We start from the raw sequence: 20,658 nt of genomic DNA, 5'->3' as shown, positions 1-20,658 counted from the left end.
CACCATATTGATGACCAGAATTCCTAATGTGCCTCTCTTTTCTCTGTTGTATGATGATTTAAATTAAAATACATATATCTTTAGTTATAACTATGATTATCATTGGAATTGATTTATTTGGTTCATTTACAAAGATCTAGCGATTATAGTCTAGTAACAAGTATAGGGTTCATCGTACTAATGGTAAAAAAATTACTTATAGTCAAAAACTTTTAGGATGTGATTAATATGTGCCCCTTCAGTTGTAGAAGCCAGTCTGCCAATAACAACGTGAGTATTTAGTTATGGAAGATTACTTATAGTCAAATACTTTTAGGATGTGATTAATATGTGCCCCTTCGGTTGTAGAAGCGCTCCCTCCATCCTTTTTTTGGCTCAACGCTGGCGAGCGCGGCAGCGCGCCCCCGCTCCCTCCGTCATTTTTTGGTTCAACACCGGCGAGCACGGCCGCGTGCCCCCGCAGCACCGCTGCGGAATCCGCTCCATCAATCCCTCTAGCTCCACTCTGATGTGCTCCATGGTGGCTGCAAGCCACCATCCAACTCCCCCCCCCCCTAGAAGTTGCAACCAGCTGAGTTAGAAGCTGCAACTGTCGATGGAGAAGTCGCAACCAACGAGTAGGGAGTTGTGACCGGTGCCCGGCGTATATGCGACTGGCAGCAATGGTGGAGGAAGTTCCAAATGCCAACGTCTGGTGCTAGGACTGGTGACTCTTGGTGTTGGAATCGGCAATGGCCTGCGGCGTGAAAGCTGGTGCTCACATCAGTGCTGGAGCCGACGTACCACCTACGTCACGTGTTGGAGACGACGACCACAAGATTTGAGGCGACAACGGCAAGTGCTGCAACCAGCACGCACCCGTGCTAGAGACGAAGGATACAATTGTTGGGAGACCTGTGGCGGCCGGCGTTGTTCAGGATGTTGGAGCTACGGTGACAAAGTGCTGGAGATACCCGCGAGATTTTTTTTGCTGGAACCAGCTTCAAATTTTGTTACCACTTTCTTCAGTTTATATTGGAACAAACCAAATTTTTTGCTACCATGCTTCTTTACTTGCTAAACTAATGTACCAACTTGCTACCACCGTATTTGATTTTTGCTGGAACTGACCAAAATTTTGTTGCCATGTCTTCTTTTGCTAGAACCATTGTATCACTTTTGCTACAGCCATTTTGATTTTGCTACTAATGCATTGTCGATTGTTACATACATTTTTTTCATGAGGTTACGAAGCCTGCGACTATGTATTTTTTACTGCAACTGTTGTCGATTTTTGCTACTACCGGTGTCGGCATTTGTTGCTTCCATACCCGTGCAAATAAGAGCTGCAACCAAAAACGACGGCGAGCTCCAGCGGTGGTGTGTGGGTGGTTTTTCAACCAAGGTCGCTGGGGCATTGCGACATTTGCTCGAGAAGGAGATCGAGGTTTTTTTTTGTGCAACCCCAAACACGGCGATGACTACCTTTTGCTGCTAGCAACTACAGCTCCGCCCGGCTAACTACAGAGGAGAAGGGTGCTCTGGCGCGGGGAGCGTCGGTATTCCCCTTTTTTATCTTGTGAGTGATGAAGGGAAGAAGATGATACAAGGGGGAAGTCATATCTAACGGCTGTATACAAGGGAATCGGGTGGATACATGGTGACCAGCCCAAATTTGGGCCAGTCGACCGGCGCCTAGCACTGTCCTATAATTTAATATCTTGTACTATGATGTGTCCAGTGCCGTATTAGCAAAAGTTATCAAGCTATCAATTCTAACATTTTAATGGTGGGCTTGATTACACTTAAAATACCGTCACCAGAACCAGAACCATACGACTTTCAGGACACCATGTGTTGCACATATTATGGTAGGAACCTTATCAATCTATTTGTGATTCAGTCTGGTAGCCTGCATTGAAACATATATCCTTATTTATTTTCTCTAGCACAAGTACGTAGTCTAAGTTACTTTCTATGTGATCAAGTTGACCCGGTAATTAATTCGGACCTAGTAAGTGACACATGTCAGGTACGAGCACATTGCAACTTCGAATGTTTTTTACGGCAAGTTTAGTTATGCGAGGATGGCAAGTTTAGTTGGTAAGCATGACAACTTTCGTGCTTCAGTTTATGCTTGATAGAAATTTCCGTGTGTCACTTAAATTTGCTATCCTTGTGTGACTGCATCTGCCATCGAAAAACGTCAAGGCTGGATTGCCATGCACCTGACATGTAGCACTTGTCATTTGGGATTAATTAGATAAGATTTGATTAGTTTGAATAAGAGCGAAAGAGAGCCCTATTGTTATTTGTCTAGTACAACCTCCGTCCCAAAAACGCTATCTTAGACTTGTCTAGATACAGAAAGGGACGAATTTAAAGAAGGGCGAAGGGGGGGGGGGGCTATACCCCCCTCAACAATCTAAATTTCACGCCATGAGAGCTTCGCCCCCTTCGTGAGTACGCTCACCCCCTCTATGCATAAAATCTAGCTCCGTCCCTGGATTCAAATGTATCTAGACACATTTTAGTCACAGATACATCTGTATCTAGACAAATCAAAGACAACAATCTTTTCAGGATGGAAGGAGTACTACTTGAGTTTCGGTTTGAGCAGGAAGAGATTCCTGCTAGTCGGTTACGTGAACTAGGCATGGTTGTTATGTGCCTGCGAACACTATATATATTGAGGGTCGTGTAGCGTAAGATTTGTTTTTATGTGAAATCTACCTAATAATAAAGGGGCTTCTGTTGGTACGTCATTTAATTTGCCGCCAAAGTTGTAAAATATTACCCACGAATGGCAAATATAAGTGATAAAAAATGTTTCACACAGGAGAATCCCCCAACTGGGCCGGCCTACGTAGTAGGGACATTCTATATTACTCCCTACGCACTAGGAGAAGACAGTGCGCGCCTGTTTGGGCCGGCCCATGTCCGGGCGACCAGTTTTTGAAATTTCGTTTTTTATTTTCTGCTTTTCTTTTCTGTTATTGTTTTTTCTAATTAAAATAATTTGGTACTTCAAGCAAGTTCCAAAAAATAAAAAAACAGAATTTTGAAATAAAATATTAAATAAATCATCCAATGTTTGTGTACTAAAAAATGACTGTGATTTTGTAAAAAAAATTCGCTGATTCAAAAACAGATTGCAAATTCGAAAACAAATATTCGGGAATTAAAAAATGTTCATGACTTTTTTAAAGACTTGGGCATTAAATATGTTAATGAAATTGAAAAAAAATCGCCAATCCAAAAAATATTCAGGAACGGAAAAATATCCTAAAAATTAATATATTATTCGTGACCTACAAAATAGTTTATTCATTTACAAAATGTTAGCTGATTCAGAAAACGATCATGCATTTAAACAATTTTCGTTAAATCAAAAAAAAATGTTTATTAAATCAACTAATATTCGTGAATTTAAAAAATGGTTCCAGTAATTTCCAATATATTTTTTGTCTATTCTAGAAATGTTCGGCGATTCAAGAAAGTTTTTTTAATAAAATTCACAATTTTAAAAATGTTTGCCAATATTATAAAATGTTCACGAATTCGAAAAATGTTCTTGATTTTAGAAAATGTTCGAAAATTTGTAAAAGTGTCACTAATATCAAAAATATTCACGGTTTTAAATGTGTGCACAAGTTAAAAAATGTTCATTATTTCTAAAACTGTTCATGATTTCACGAAATTGCGAGTGATAGTGTGTCTCGGCAATGCAGCAAAATGTTGTCTGGCCATTGGAGATTATAATTTCTTTTTTACTTCCATTGCAACGCACGGGCCATTTTGCTAGTTGAATAAAAAGTTAGAAGCATCCCATGTTGGGGGAAACCTAATATCGTGCTTGCTTTTGCTTCTCCGAGGCAGATTTTGTCATTGCTACACATGGAGTTGATTTAATCTACTCGACGCCAATTTTCGAGCTTACGTTCTAGCATCTTTTCTTGAGAGGAAGTTTTTGTTTTTGCTGCTAGAACCATGAAAGATCAGGCCGCGACTTGTACAATTTTGCATCTCGCTACTTTGCGATTCATCATATTCTAATTAATGATTAGTGATACATGATTTCATCTGGTATTTTCAATACATATTAATTTGTACTTACAAAAGAGTGCATTTATACCTAACTTGCCTTACATTCCCATTACTTAGTGCGCTCTTGGCTCAAGAGTCCTTGAAACATACGTTCTGACAAGTACATCTGAATTGAACATAGGCAATGGATTTGATTGAACGTACATATTTGAAAAGGACTCTACTGATAAAAAAATACTTTTTTATTTCTCGATAGCCATATGTTATAGACCCAACAATCACAATAATTTTGATGATGTGGATCCAATGGTTAAGATCTATTTGGTAATGTTATGGAGATCCAATCCCTGAAAAAATTAAACACTTTGCATGGAAAGTTCTAAATGGGCCACTCCCTTGCTTTGGTATCCTATATCAGATAGTACATATTCCACTAATTCCCCTGTGTCTGATCTGTCCCGTTGGACTTGAGGACATCCAACACACTTTATTTAGCTGCTGTTGAGCTATGGATGTGTGGACAGAGCTGAGACTACATGGAATCATAACTGATGCAATGGAGGAGGAACGGTCGGGTTCTGTGGCAATGGAGATCCTGACCCGGAATCATTCGGTCCTGGACGAATTACTTATAGCAGAATTGATCATGGTAGCTTCTTGGTATATTTGGTGGCAAGGCATCCAACATTACAGAGCAGTTGTTTCTATCAAAGTACCGGCGATGAATTATACCAGAGCACATACATCAAAGCAGCCTATGAGGACGCAAGATCATATGTGGAAGAAGCCGGGAAGTGATGTTATTGAAATTAATGTAGATGTGGCATTTCATATGAATCACTTTCGGGTGCTACAGGTGCGATTGCTCGTGACGGAAAAGGTACCTTTATAACTGCACCTAATTGGTTCCTTCCACATATCGGTTGTGTCAATGCGGCAGAGATAACAACAATCAGAAATGGATTATACTTAGCAGGATGAATCAGGTGTCATAAGTTGATGATAGAATCTGACAGCTATGTTACGGTGGAGGCAAATCAGCAAGGAGGCAACCATGTAGGTTCTTTGTGGCTAGTACTCGAATGCAAGTAGCTGGCCCTAGATTTCGCAAAGATGTCATATGCCCACTCTCTCCGAGAAGCAAATGAAGTCGTTGATGTGTTAGCGAAGAATTCTTTTAGCGGAAAATGTTCTGCGTTCTGGGACTCTATGATGCCTGATTTTACTTCTCAAGCTCTTGTAAATGACCTATGGATTTTCTAAGAAATAAAGTCTTTACTCCTTAAAAAAAGAATTGTGTAGATCTAACCAAGTTATTTAGGTACTTTATGTAAATCTAACCTATGTGATCTATTAAACTATAAGTCCAATACAACTATGATAATTGAACTGATATAATCTGTGTAGGTACAATTACATAGATCTAACACATACGATTTGTTTAGGTTCGTTTATGCAGGTCCAGCAGATGTGATCTATTAAAATAAATCCAAATTTCAAAATGTTATTGATGATGTGGATCAACATGGTGTCTCGAAAAGCACCCCTTATTGTGCTTTAAGTATATAATAGATAGATAATGCTAATAATAAGTAGTACAAGTAGAAAAAAGCAATACACACATATGAGACATAGCCCTACTGAAAGTGATGTTGGGGTGTTCGGGGAGGCCCCGACCTACTGATGGGATTCATAGTTTTATCTTCTTGGGGTAGATAATTCTCAATTCGGTGTTTGGGGAGGCCTTGAACTACCAATGGGAGCCACAGTTTTATCTTGGAGTGGATAATTCTCCCTAGGTGTGGAAGAAGATCTCCCTGCCTCGCCCTCATCCTGGTGATGCTTCTACGTACCATCAGGAGGCATGTGGATAATGGTGTGTCCTCAAATCTGGTTCATCGAGTCTGGCTTTTTTCTCTGCAGGTTGTTTCGGTCTATCTCATGCGGAGCAAAAAAATGTGGTTGTATGTCTTGTTCCTCCGACTCCAACTCCGACTGCTAAAAGTTGGCTAGACTCAGTCTCATCGGAGAGTGTGAGAGGTTTGTATCCCTCGACTCTATTTGACTGAAACTAGGACCTTCTACTGGCCTTCTTTGTTGTTTTCTTCTCCGGGACAACGGTTTACCGTGCAAATCGCGACCACGGGCATCTCTTATAGTATACATATATGACATTTTTTACCTATGTTTCTACGAGCTCCTAAGTTTAAACAATTTTTCTCTCCTGGGACAGAGGCCCAAAGGCGACAACGAACTTCACCCACAACGCGCCGCCAGTGGATGCTCAAGGGAGAAGACAACAACAACATGAAGGTTTTGTATGTATTCTTTAATTTATATAAGCATGATCCATAAGGGTTTATGCTAGTTATATATGTCCTTTGGCCTTTTCGCAAAAAAATGCAGTAAGAGTACTTTAGTCAACTAAATTAGCAACATGGATTAGTGAGCTGGTCTTATAGGTAAAGTTTTAGATGGGATGTTAAGGATGAATTCACGTTGGGTTTGGAGCTAATTAAGTGACGGCAGCAGGATATAGATGTAAGTAGACAGAATAAGTTTTAATTTGTACTAATTTTAGTTTTCTCCCCTCGATTATGTACCATGATTTGTGTTCTTTCTGTCGACCAATCGGTTGTCTTTTTATCGGTCGCTAGTGCTTCTATAGATCCGCCCATTAATTGTGAGGCCCCTTTTTTTCCTTGTTTTGAATTTCTTTTGCACTCTCCTAGCTATATCCATCATGTATCCCCCATGGTAGAGGCATAGGTGACATGTTTAGACAACATGTGAATCAATGTCACTTAGATGTATATACACTAATTCGTATTACTATTTTATAATTAACTAATGGTGATGATAAGTAACGAATGTTTGCTGGGAGGGATGGAAACTGCGAACATTTTGATGGAACATTTAGTTGACGCGAGGATGGCAAAGATGGCAATTTTAGTTTGCAAGCATGGCAAATTTCGGACTAAAAACAGAACTGCAGTGGAGTTGTCATGCTCGGCCAACACAATTTGCCATTGAAATCATTCGTGAATTCCATCCCTCCCGGTGAATGTTCACTGACTATTGGGGTCCTTATAACTGAAGCTTTATGTTTTCTAAACCAAAGGATATGAATATGATCATTGTGGATACAATTTTAATAGTACTTCATTCCCCACAATTATCTGTCTAGATTTATTGGGTTCATATTGGCATGTTTAGTATTTTTTTTATTAGGAAAATACTTCTTGTCTAGAATTAGCTAAGTCACATCTAACTTCCTAACCAGAAGATTTATTTTTTCATGATCCATGCATGTTTGAGCACGGCTCGCGCTGCGTCGTCGTGCGTACACAGGTCCTTGTGTGTGTGTTCCTATTGCAATGTGCTTGTTGTGTTGGATTTTTGTTTTCTTGTTTGTTTGGCTGGGCTGTTCACCTCATGTAAGCGCCATGTGTGACCTCTTTTTTCCTGTCAGAGGATGTGTCCCGTTGTGTGGTGTTTTGGTGGGTTATCTTATTCCTTGTATTTTCTTTTTGCTTTGTTTTGCCTTTCGAGGGAGAGCGGTAGAGAACAAAGTATATAGGAGCTAGATTGCCTTGGCTTACCGATACATGTCTATTAAGCTATTCCCTTCTGCTAGTGTTTTTTCAACGCAAATGTTGTTATGTATACATGGTAACCATCTGTAACAGGAGTTCTATATTTTTTTTCGTTTTTTATAGGCAAACCTTTTCGATCGGATTGCACGTCCACCCCCGACAAATGTCTCCCTTGGATCCGGTTGCATGTTTATTTTCAACATGCAATTTATTCTAAACATACAACTTATCCGATCATGACCCAATTGCATGTCCAGCCTCGACATGCAACTCGTCCAACCTCGTTGCATGCTCACCCTTGATATGGAATTAGGTCTACCCATTTTTGATCGAATTGCATGCCCACCTTTGACATGCAACAATGGAGACTACCCCTTTTTCTCCCTACTTGAAACACCATCCCTCGGAATGCAATTGGGGCGACCGCCTTTTTCCGGTTTCCAGGTCCACCTTTGATACACAACTGGGTCTCATACATTTTTGTGTTATATGCAAATCCATCCTTGACACGTAGTTGGGGGCGACCACTCTTGTGCCAGTTGCAACTCGACCCCCGACATGCAATGAGTGGCCATGGGCCTGCCTTTTTTCTTGTTCGAGATACAAGTCCACCCTGGATACGCAACTGGAGCCCAACCCACTTTTATCATAGCTGCAAGTCCAACTACCCATTGACATGCAATTGGGTTCCCTCGTTTTTTATGCCAGCAACAAGTCCTCGCATTTTCTTGTCTGAGTGCAAGTGCACCATCAACATGCAACTAGGGTCCAACCCATTTTTTACCTAGTAGCAAATCCAACTACAACCCTATACGCAATTGGGGGGCACCTATTTTTTGCGAGTTGCAAGACCACCCTAGGTACGCAACTGGATGCCCGACCAAATTGTCCTAGTTGCAACTCCATCCTCGATATGCATCTCGGTTCCGACCCAATTTTCTCCTAGTTGCATGTGCAACCTCTACAGGCTTGCAACTCTACCCCCGACATGTAAATGTGGTGGCCACCTTTTTTCTTGTCTTAGTTGGAAGTCCACCATTGACAAACCAATGGGGCCCAACCCATTTTTGTCCTAGATACAGGTCCATCTACACCCCTGACATGCAATTGGCGGGGCCACCTTTTTGTCGCAGTTGCAAGTCCACCCTCGATAAACAACTGCGGGCCCGACCAATTATGTCCCGATTGCAACTCCACCCTCGATACACAACTGGGCCCCGACCCATTTGTCTGCCAGTTGCAAGTATGTCCTTGACACGCAACTAGGCCCGACCCATCTTGGTCCCAGTTGCAAGTCCACCCATGACATGCAGTTGCAGGTCCACAACAAGACTGCAATTAAAGGCGGGAGGGGGGTTGTCGGCCAGTTCCATCTCAACATTTAAAAAAAATCATGATTTTTTATTAAAAGTCATCAAAATTCTTACAATTTTGAATTTAAAAAAATCAAATTCATGTTTTTTTAAATCATGATATTTTTTTCAAATTCAAAGACATTTTTAAGTTTGCAAACTTTTTAGTATTTGCTAACTTTTTTGAGTAGGTATCAAGTGATTTTCCTAATGTGCATACATGCATGCATAGGCAAGTGATTTGCAGCTAAGCTAGTGGGTAGATTGTGTGATCGTGCAAGTGTGCCTTCATGCGGATAGTAGCTAGAGTGAGTGAGTGTTGTATGTTTGTGTTCGACGCAAGTTTTTTTTCTAGTTACTGTTTCTTTTCGGTTCAGGCCGGAAAACCCGGTTTTCGAAAACTCTCGAAAACAAAAGACGAGTTCAAAAAATTCTAGCTTCTAAATATGTATACTCCCCCTATTTCTTTTTGTAAAGTGTATGTGCATTTTTGCTAATTCTCCTCAATTCCTTTTTTAGACCTTCAGAAAAATGGAAAGTGTCTCTCTTTCGGTTACATGTATCTCTGCTTCTAGAAAAATAGGAAAGTGCATCTCTCCCGATTACCCATATTTCTTTCTTTTCTGGCCTAATTGACTTACTTGCCACAAACCAACGAATTATCCAAAGGGTAATTTCATCCTAAATTCTCTATAATAATGTGTCTTGGTCACCGTGGCCCAAAAAATTACATTTTACATAAAGGAACGGAGGGAGTATAAATTAACCCTTTCTTTTTGCAACAACTACTTTCCATTCTAGTGGTTAGGATGACTCTTTCATTACAGAAGAGTGTCCTATTGATTCCTGCCGTCTGCAGCGCGGCCAAATTTTTTGTATGGAGCGTTGGATGACTATAAAAAGATAGAAAATATTAAGTTCCCATGATGGGGAATGATCCCCGGAAGTCTAGTAGCTTCCCAGTTCTACCTGCAAGGTAAGACATGTGTTTGGATGGCATACACGTACGAGCTGTATTTGACCTTGTTCGGTCCTTTAAATTAAAAAAAAACTTTACTTTTTGGTTTGTGTTACAAATTTTTGGGCTCATGAAATTTTTGAAAACCGTCCGGTTTCCAAATATCTCTGGTTGGATGTAAAAAAACAAGCACAAGATGGCTGATGTGTTGCGCTTATGTCATACTTAGACGTGTCATAACCATGTCACATATAGATGAGCCCTGGACTTTCCATTAAGAAAATACAATACTCCAACATTATTAAGGTTTACTACTGTAATTATTTTTATACTCCCTTCATTACTTTTTACCCCGCGTCTTAGATTTGTGTCAAGTCAAACTTTGTAAAGTTTGATCAAATTTATATTAAAAAAAATTGACATCTACAATTATAATGAATCTAATGATATTGATTAGTATTATGAATATTGATACTTTCTTTTATATGTTTGGTGGAATTAGAGATACATTGACTGCAGACTAAAAAGGAAGAGATAGAGTACCAATAGTTTTGCCATTAAGTAATAATTAGTGTTGGATGTGTGCATCTTAGTTATGCAGAGACCGGGGTAATACTTAAACCTTTTAAGTAATAAAGCAACCCTTATCGGAAAAGTAATAAAAAATTCAACTTGAAAAGGTAATAAGTAGTGAAGCAAGAATAGCTAGCAGTACAATTTATATGCATATATAACCCTTTGAATGGCCATATAATATAATCAATATATAAAACTAATAAAAATAAGAAACAAGTAGTAGTACATACCAGCCTTTGGTGGCGACGAAGGCATATTGGCACAGGTTGCCAGGCACATGATAGTCGCTCTCCTCCGCCCAGTCGGACCAACTCACGTTGACTACGAAGAGGCCGGGCATTATTGACGCCTCGCAGCAGCCGTGCCCGCTGCAGGGTGCGCCGTCATCTGCCGTTTCGTTCACGCTAGCACACGTCGTGATGCAGCCGGTGTGGTAGTCGGTGCCGCTATCGCCAACGAGCTGGGCCAGTGAATTACACCCGACGGACGTGAACACGTTGTCCGCCGGCGACACCAGGAACGGGGGGCTGCTGACGCTGAGCTCAATGCTCTGCGTCTGCGCGTAGATTGTATTGTTGCTGCCCGGCACGCGGCAGCTGTAGGTCAGGAAGGTGTAGACCACCATCTGCGCCTTCTCCAATGTGATGTTGGCGATAATGATGTTGCCCAACTGCAGGCTCGGAGGGCTCGTCGTCTCGTTGCAGGTGACTTCGAAGCCGGCGTCCATGGAGCACCGAGGGCCTACGCCGAATGGGTAGTGGATCTCTACGTCCCCGCACTTTGCAGGACAGTTGGTCCGCTCTGCTGCTGGCGACACCGGCTGGCCGGAGACGCCAGTAGCGAGGACCGCAGCACAGGAGACAGCAAGGAGAAGCACTGCTTGTGGCATGGCTAACATCACTGTGGGCTGCTTCCTCTGATCTCCGTCTGTAGAAGTAGAAATACATATATGCGATGTGAGGCAGGAACTTGCAAGTAAGTTCAATTACTATTTATATATCCCGCAAAAAAAGTTCAATTACTATTTAACTAATACTGAACAGAAATGCGCCCACGGTCAAAAATCCAGAAGAACAGAAGCTAAGCAAACCCTAAGTGGGAAAGCTATGAACAAAGGCCTACTGAAACGCGAATAAAAATGCAGAAAAACAGTACTGTGCAGCTACGCTAATAGATTCAGGCAGTGCAGATAGTAGTTCTCAGATACAATACAAAAGAAGACCAAACAGACTGTAACCAGCTGTGCTACTCTGGTGGAAGTTGACTCCGGAATTGGCTATATGTCAAAATAATCCGAGATAGTATCCAAATTTCATGATTCAAGTTGAGAACTTGATGAACCCTCTGAACGACTTAGAGTCTGACATGAGAATAATGGATTGTAAACTGATGAAAATAAAAATGTCTTCTAAAACTCGACATAGAATAATGGAATAGTTTCTTGCCGAGGTCACATAGAAAGAATTTTATTTAAGAATCAATGAATATTGATGAGAAAACTATATGATTGAGATGTCATTCACATTTGTGTTTCAACTAATATATATTCCATGGTATGTAAACAACTAGATATATTCAAGATATTCAAGTACTCCAAGTAAGTTTCGAGCAAGTTACCAGAGTGATCAAGGTATTGGTCACAGGAAAGCAAGTGAAAATGTGGTCAAGTACTAATGTAGGAATGATGACATGTTTCTTGCATACACAGAATATGAAGAGATCATTATAAGTAGTTACATCAATGCAGTCTTCATCAATGCTCCAAGCGAATTTTTGATTTCAATTAAGGTTTTGTGTATTATATTAAGTGGTAGTGCAGTAAATTGTTCCAAACAGTTATTGCAGCGAATTTTATAACGAAGAGGCTAAGTATATTGTTCCTTTAGAAGTAAACATGGAAGGTCATGGATCAAATAGTTCATTCGTAAACTTGGTATGATTTCGAAAGGCTTGAGCCAATGGATCACAATTGTATAATGGTAGCTCTGATGCTTAATCTAAGGAATCAAAGGTCCTAGCATTGATTCAATATATACAAAGCCAGTTGTACATACATTATAAATTTTTGCGATTGCATCAAGATACACAGATATGCAAAGAGACACACAGAATTGAATTTGGCACATCCATACAACAAAGTCTATACGACAACCAAAGCATATTTTACAACGATTTGCCATTGGTATAAATGACATTAGCTTTGACTACATTATTAACTCTAGTGCAAGAGACTGTTACAAATGTGCCCTAGAGGCAATAATAATTGTGCTGTTATTTATTCCCAGGTTTTCTGATTGATGTGTATATTCTACTTTATAACTGCTATGGTTCTCGAATATGTGATTCCTGGTCTTGCCTCTAGGACTAGCTTCAAGTGTTGACTGATGATTCAATTTTCCTAATCATGGGCATGATCATAATGCCCGCAACATTTCAGAGAACGATGTTGGAACAACACTCGTGTTGAATTGACCCAAGTTGTTTGTTATACATACAGATTATGTCGTCTGAAGTCTATAGTCCATAACATAGGAGTTAACATAGGTATGATTTCTTAGACCATGAGAGTATCAAGTCAGTCCATACTGGAAATAAGTTTCCATTAACCAACTGGTGCAGCGAAATCGCTAGCAACGAAAGTTGAAAACAAAGTCTGGCATATGCTCTCGTCCAAACCTTGACTAGTTGAGTAGTTTATTAATGAGAGAGAAACTATATATTTATGACTTCATAGCTATATGCACATCCCAGAAGACCTTTCGTGCCCCTAGACTCCTGAGCCATCCGATCTTGCTTTTGGAATATTCCAGGCCATTGGATGCACTCTAAATCTCGTGTTGCCCTATGAACCGGCTGGATGTCCTATGGGCTGCCACCTCTTGATATTGAGCGGCCAAAAGGAGTTCTTAGCAAAAATAAACTCCTCCTATGTGCGTCCGCCTCTCTCCCCTGCTCAGCTGCATCGAGGTCGACGCCGCCATCTTTGCATCCGACGGCCAACACGCACCCTCTCCGGCACCCAGCAGCCCTTGCCTCACTCCGATTCGATCGCCGCTCGCTGCATAAATCAACAAATTGGGCCACCATCGGCGCCACGAGATCTTTGATGAAGAGGACTACCGCGAGCCATGTTTCACCCAGAAACGAGAATGTGCAGCCTCATTAAAGATGCATGCACCCCAAGCGCTCGCCTCCAAGGTTCATGTCGCAGCCACTCCCGCATGCAACATCGGCCTTGGGGTACTTGGGAGGCGGAGATCTGGAATCCGGACACGCGGGAGAAGCGGTGTCTCAACACACTCGCGACAGCAGAGCATGTGTTGCGCGCGTACGACGTTGCGGTGATACACTACTATGGTTGTCGGTCGAAGCTAAATTTCCCCTCGACGGTCGTGCCCCAAACTACATCGAGCCTTGTGCTAGGGTGCTCTCGTGCATCAAGGAGATGGAGAATCGCAAGGCTATGAACCATGTTGTGGCCGAGCGCATCAATAAGGCATATATGGTTGAGCTCATTGTGAATAATCCAGAGCTCATCACTGAGAACCAAGCGTGGTTAGAGTCCAAGGAGGATGACGTGAATTGGGACGACATCTCCAACAATAAGGAGAACTCGTCTACTCGTCATAGCAACAATGATGATGAGGTCGTCCCTACGGTGGTGGCTTCTGTGGTGGTGGTGGTGATGGGGTGTCATCCCAATATCCTCTAGACTCCACTGACTTAGATGCATTCTGCGGTCGTGCCGGTGACGACAAGTAGTTTAAAGTTGTCAAAATATTGCATGTAGTAATAAATTATCTAATTATCCTATATATATGATATGCTACCTTTATTAATTATGCAATAGATTAGTTTAAATTTGTGTCTGAAATGAAATTGTGTGCAAATTTATTTTAGGAGTTAAGTTTTAGAAGTTTGGTTAGGATCCACTTTCTCTTACCTCCTCAAATTTGAGTAGTTAAGGTTTGAGGAGGCTTTTGAGGGGCTAAATTTTGATGGTTCGATTAGAGATGCTATAAGTATTCATAGTATGGATCATGAAAAGAAAGTGCCGCTAGTGATAAAAGGTCCTTATATTTTCCAAGAACAACCGTCAAATATGTTGAGCTAGCGATGAGATGGTCGTTATACTTTCTAAAGACAACCATCAAGCAATTGGCATGCATGTTGTGATAAGTGGGGAGGGGATTTGTAGTACGCATGGAGGGGCAGTCAGCCCCCTTTTTTCTTTGGCATTTGATTTTCAATCTTTTGTATCTTTTGAACAAAAAATTTAAATTATGTTTCATTTGCATATTCGTGTTTCTGGTGACAAGTGCTTTCAAATGAGCTCCATTTTTGAATACGTTTTAATGAGTTTTAAAATTTTCATAAAGTTTCAACTCCGAAACTTGGTACAAGCGACCGACAAAATCGTAAGTTTGAGAAACTAAAACTTAAAAGTTGTTATGCTCTCATACGGGATCCAACAAATTTACGGATCGCGGGGCAATCGGGCGGCTAGCAATAAAAGAGAAAAAAAAGGGAAAAGGAGGAGAACATGGGATCAAACCTACGTCTCCCAAGTGGAAGACCGAGCGTCTAGCCGGTGGAATGCACTTGTACTTGTGCCACAGAAGAGGATAGCTTCTTAATGAACCAGCGGGAATGGCTGATTTATGAAGAAAAAAAGTGTATCGTTTTTGCCACTTACGAGTGGCATTGATAGGTAATTTGGATGACGGTGAATAGGCAGAATCACCTCGTGCTTTATTGTAGGTATATATAAAGATATCTGTCCGTTCCCGTAGCGGATTTGCTCGCTCCAGTGGCTTGTGGTGGTGGCACCACTATGCGCCGGTAGGCTCCTCCATGCCGTGGAGGTGAGCGCCATGCGTCGGCATGGTCTTACGGAGGAGGGTTGTGGCCAGTGCCCGTTTGCTCTGGCATGTGACCTGTCGCGGTGTGCAGTCAATTACACCGGTGGTGCTAGAACTTGGCGTAAATGGTCACTTTAGTGCTAGAACTTGCGGGATATATTAAAGTGGTGCAAAAACTTGGCTTGGACGTGCAAATACGGTGCAAATCTCGTTTGTATACGGCCGCAACGCTGACCAGGCATGACAGCATGGCATCGGGCCCACTGGCAGTGACTGCATAGTGAAGGCTGGGCGTGTAGCGTGCTCTTTTTTGCAAAAACACCCTCAGATTTGTTTTTTTTCTCATGAAAAGGCACCTGTTAGGCGTGTGGCATCTGGTAGGTCTCACTTGTCAGTGAAACATCACAAATTTTGTTAGAATGGAAAATATTGCGCAGAGGGATTCGTACCGGTGACTGCGGTCTAACCAGCGTGCGCGGCTACCCATCCGCCCAGAGTTCACTTGCTGATGCATAAGCATACACAAGTTTTACATCTTTTAATTAAGTAACATAAATCAAGAATTTTAATCCATAAAAACAGTTTCGCCCGTGGGGTTTCGAACAAGCTAACCATGTAAAGCAAGTAGGAGGGCGTGCCACTCCAACTATGGACTCTCAATTTTTGTTTTTGAGACAAATGGACTCTGATGTGTAAATATAATTGTTACGGTTCATGTCTATAATAGAACGTGCTCCTGGGCTACAATTTACATGTATATTACTCCCTCTGTTCACTTCTGTAAGTCATTTAGGACATCTGAATTGAATTGTTTTAGGTGTTGTCTTAAATGTCTAAAAGGTCTTATAAATGTGAACAGAGGGAGTATTACAATTTACATGTCTATAATAAAATATGTATATTATTTATAATTATAAGTTTAAAAAATTGTAATTATAAATAATATACATTTAAATAAATATATAAACCAAAAAATGCCCACCTATTAATTTTAAAATCCATCAATTTAAATTACGAAATATTTTTATTTTTTTCATATGAATTAAAATATCAAAGTAACTTTAGAAAATATTTGTACTTAAATAAATTATCCTATAAGTTCAAAAAAACTAATTTTTTATAATATAATTATGTTGTATATAAAATTGTCCAAGATTTAATTTGTTTATGTTGTTTTATAAGTGTTCATGCATTTTTATAAATTTTGTGTGTTTTCTATAAATTATATTTGTATTTATAAATTAATTTAAATATATGTATGAAAAAAATTTAGCCTAGTACTGCAGATTCTGAAATGAATACGTATTTACAATACAATTTACATTTTTAAGCTAAAAATGAAAATAAAAAAACTGGCATGTTTAAGGCACGGAATGCTAGTGGTTGTATTGCTAGGTCCTGCTGGTGGTAATTGCCAGGTCGCTAGTACGGAATCCCACGGCGGCATCTCTTTTTTTTTCAAATTTATAATTGTTATTTTATGTTCTCTGTGATTATCTTCTTTTTATTATTATTTTATATTATTTTAGGTCAGGATGTAAAAGGCTTAGTATCATTATATAACATTAATTGTTATCTGCTGGGTTGGCTAGCCGCGCACTCCGTTCGACCCAAGGGTCACCTGTTCGAGTCATGCTTTGTTTCCATTTTTCATTCTGAAACTAATAAAATTTGTGGTGTTTGGCTGACAAATGGGACCATTCGATGCCACACATGTAGTTACTGTGTAAACTTAAAAGGGGCCTTTATGTAAGAAAAAAGCGAAAAATAAGAATTCAAGGTTTTTTTGCAAAAAGAGCACGCCACACACCCGTCTTCCCAATATGGTCACTGACACCGGGCCCTACGCCATGCTGTTATGCCCCGTTAGTGTTGTCGGCGTATAGAAACGAGATTTGCACCGTTCGAGCCAAGTTTTTTCACCACTTCGATGTATGCCACAAGTTCTAGCACTAAAGTGACCATTTGCGCCAAGTTCTAGCACCACTGGTGTAATTGACTCCGCGGTGTGCTAGTCGGCTGCATGTGACTCTCCTCCTCCGTTGACGCCTCGGGTCGGGTGGTTGCAGCCAGGTGGATTGTGGATGTCTCCCCTTTACGAGTGTGTCCAGATCTGGCTATGTAGCCTGTACTCGCTTGGTTGCGAGATGCAGTAGAAAAGCTTGTTTGTGTTTGGATGACTGTCATCCCCGTCAGTCCGACTTGAATGATGAAATGCAATCTACGGACGGCGGCTTGATGCACACTATATGGTTTTCCAGTGGCGGCGGTGGGATTTCTGGTCCGGCACTTGTAGCTGCAAGGATCGTGGAAAGTGATGAGGACAACACATGATTGATTTTGATTCGATGGTACTTCTCGAGTACCTAGTCTAGAGCACCCGGGTTAAAATCCTAGGTATGAATCGAGTTAGTTTTACCCTGGTTACCTTGTTAAATGCATTACTCGGATATGCTCAAACTTGTTCCTTAGGGTGAAAACCTAGAATCTTTTTGGTCACGGCGACATTTGAGTGTCTTTTTCTTCATGAAGTTGTTGCTGTTGAAGAACATTTCTGACTATCCATGTGGTGTCAAAAGATGATTGATATCGATATGGTCATTCATAGTTTGTCGATCTTGGATCATTTTTGGGTTCTCCCCCTCGCTTAGGCATAACTGTGGTCTTATATGACTTTGTTGTTTGCCAGCGGGTTCATGTGTGTGTTGTGATATTGGCTATGTGCATCCTAGCTATGCATAGGTCGGGTATACACTCATTGTGTTTGTATCCTCTTGATGCTTCATTGAGTAAATAAATTCACTCTTTGTCAAAAAAATGTCTGAAGTTAAACTTCACAAAGTTTGACCAACTTTATAAAAAGAAATATCAACATATACAATGCAAAATTAATATCATTCGATGCACCATGCACTTGATTTTCATACTGTATAACTTTAGTAGCGTAGATGTTAATGTTTTTTCATATAAATTTGATCAAACTTTATTTAGCGTGACTTCATATAAGTCTTATATCCAGAGTAAAAAAGATCCGAGTAAGTACTAACAAAATAAAAGTTAGACGATCGCTATTCTATCTTTTTCCTTGCTGAAAACACACAAATTTGTCTAACAGCAAACGGGCTGCTGCACATCCCATGCACACGCACATGTCAAGAACTTATGCAACTACTCTCCCTAAGAGCATCTATAGCCAGACTTCTCAAACGCTCTCTATACGTACAGGCTGACGGTTCAATCAGTGATTGATCATAAAAATATGACCCAACCGGGATCGTCAAATCGTCCCTATACGTCCGGACAGACCGGCACCCTTCATATGCAACCCAAATCTAGGGTAGATATGAGGAGGCCAGGACACGCCCGGGCATGTCCACCGCAAGCTCCGTTTCGGCTATCTCTAGTCTTCTCCGGCATGACGCGTAGCGAATTCGACTCCAAAATCTCCCGATGCGTCAACTGGGACATCATCCAGTGTTGGGACAACGAGGATATGGCCGTCTGCATGGCTCTCGGCCGCTCTAGGGAAGAGTGTGCCTGGCGGTCAGAGTCAATCCGATGGGAATCCACTGCATCCGCGCAAATGGCGCTCGGATCTGCCGGGGTTGGTGGCTCGAGCTGCCTGCCCTCTGCCTCATCGGTACAATCCGAAATGGTGGCTTTGTATAGATGCAAAATGTATAATTCACAGCACGATACTCGGCCCAGTAAATTACGTGCAAAACTTAAACTAAACATGCAGATACATTAATCAAGATTAAAGCTAACAGAAAACACACAAGTGGCCCAAACTTCCTAGGATGATATCACAGAATGAACGTTGAAATGCTTCGCGATAGTAGTAAACAATACCCTTTTGTTTCCTCCGTTAGTCTTTTAACAGAGAGTCTTCAACTGAGAGACAGATTCAGTTTGCTGATTCCATCTGTACTCGCAACCAACCGCGCCGAGCTCAAATTCATCAGCGCGGTTCACATCACAGACTGCTAGCTGCAAAACTGATCACAATCGTTCTCAGATATTGAATGATCGAAAACGAGGAGGAGAAGAGGAAGAGTAAGAACTGTACGTACCTGTGCTAATCTGGTCGAATCAGCTTCATCGTCTCCACTCCCCACGCAGGCTTGGAGTTTTGGAGTTTCTTGTTCTCCGAGCCAAACTTGAGAGATGTCTCCAAGATGAGCAGAAGTTCGTGGCAATGAGTAGGCGAAACGTGCAGAAATAGAGAAACTAACCTATGTCAAGGTCCAAGTGTACTCCAATGATTAGCGATAATCTATCACCCAACAGCTCCAAGTTGCCGTGTATACTAGCTTTAAAATACTGTTTACTCCATGATTAGCGATAAATAATCATCCCTAGCAAGTACCAAGAACCTTCGGCCTCGGCTCTTCAAGTTTGACAAAGGAGCTCTACTGTTGGTCTGTTCCTCGCCAACGATGTCCTCACCGCCACCTACCATGCGCTTCCATGAGATACTCCCTTCGTTTCCTTTTTACTTCGAGTCAATTACACTGGTGGTGCTTGAACTTAACGTGAACGGTCACTTTGGTGCTAGAACTCGTGGCATACATCGAACTGATGTAATAACTTGGCTCCGGCATGCAAATACGATGCAAATCTCGGTTGTGTATGTCCGAGCCGCTGACTAAATGCGCCAACATGGCATGGGTCCTGCCGTCAGCGACCCAATGGCAAAAGAGGGCGTGTTGCCAGTTTTTTCAAAAAAACCCTCATTTTTTTCTCACAAAAAAACCCTGTTGGGCTCCTCGTATCGAACACACGGCCCTTGGTTCGGTCAAGGTCGGTCCTGACACCCACACCATTCACGTCTTACATCTTGAAGTGGATAGAGGAGCTTGTGGGGCTGAAATGGGCTGCCATCAGTGCGCCCCATTTGCTCCTGTTAGTTTTATTTAGAAATTCGTAGATCCTCTAAAAAAATAGAATTTTGTAGCTAATGTAAGTTCTAATCTTAGTAATAAAACTAACCTTTAAATATTCGTTAGGTATCAATATATATTATCACATACGCGCAAACAAAATAAATTACTTTTCTAAACTGTTCATGTATTATTTTAAAAATATACATATATATGTAAATAATATTTTTGAATTATTAAAATGTTTGTATAATTTAAAAAATGCAAATATATTTTAAATTTTCACTTCATAAATATTATTTTAGTTCTACAAATATTTCAATAATTATACACACATTTGTATAATTCGATGCTTGTACAATTAAAAATACTCATAATTTAAGATTTAAAGTGTTCATATGAATA

At 40.8% G+C, this 20,658-nt stretch overlaps 1 protein-coding gene across 2 annotated transcripts in view; it reads right to left on the bottom strand.

Moving 5' to 3' along the window:
- LOC119352901 (wall-associated receptor kinase 2-like) overlaps nucleotides 1–19,596 on the bottom strand; it is a 23,829-nt gene extending 4,233 nt beyond the window's left edge. Inside the window, exons 1-3 of one of the 2 annotated variants that reach the window (XM_037619492.1) lie at nucleotides 19,444–19,596; nucleotides 19,223–19,368; nucleotides 10,739–11,435 (exon numbers count right to left, since the gene is read on the bottom strand). In XM_037619492.1, the coding sequence (XP_037475389.1) occupies nucleotides 10,739–11,406 (668 nt within the window). In that variant the 5' untranslated portion in view covers nucleotides 11,407–11,435; nucleotides 19,223–19,368; nucleotides 19,444–19,596. The remainder of the gene's footprint in view (nucleotides 1–10,738; nucleotides 11,436–19,222; nucleotides 19,369–19,443) is intronic. The other variant, XM_037619493.1, reaches the window with a different exon arrangement.
- Nucleotides 19,597–20,658: the final 1,062 nt, after the last annotated feature.

Source organism: Triticum dicoccoides, chromosome 2A, assembly GCF_002162155.2.
Source record: "Triticum dicoccoides isolate Atlit2015 ecotype Zavitan chromosome 2A, WEW_v2.0, whole genome shotgun sequence".
NCBI classification, from domain to species: Eukaryota; Viridiplantae; Streptophyta; class Magnoliopsida; order Poales; family Poaceae; genus Triticum; species Triticum dicoccoides.
The sequence above is the reverse complement of the archived record's forward strand: the minus strand, read 5'-3'. Positions and strand labels throughout refer to the sequence as shown.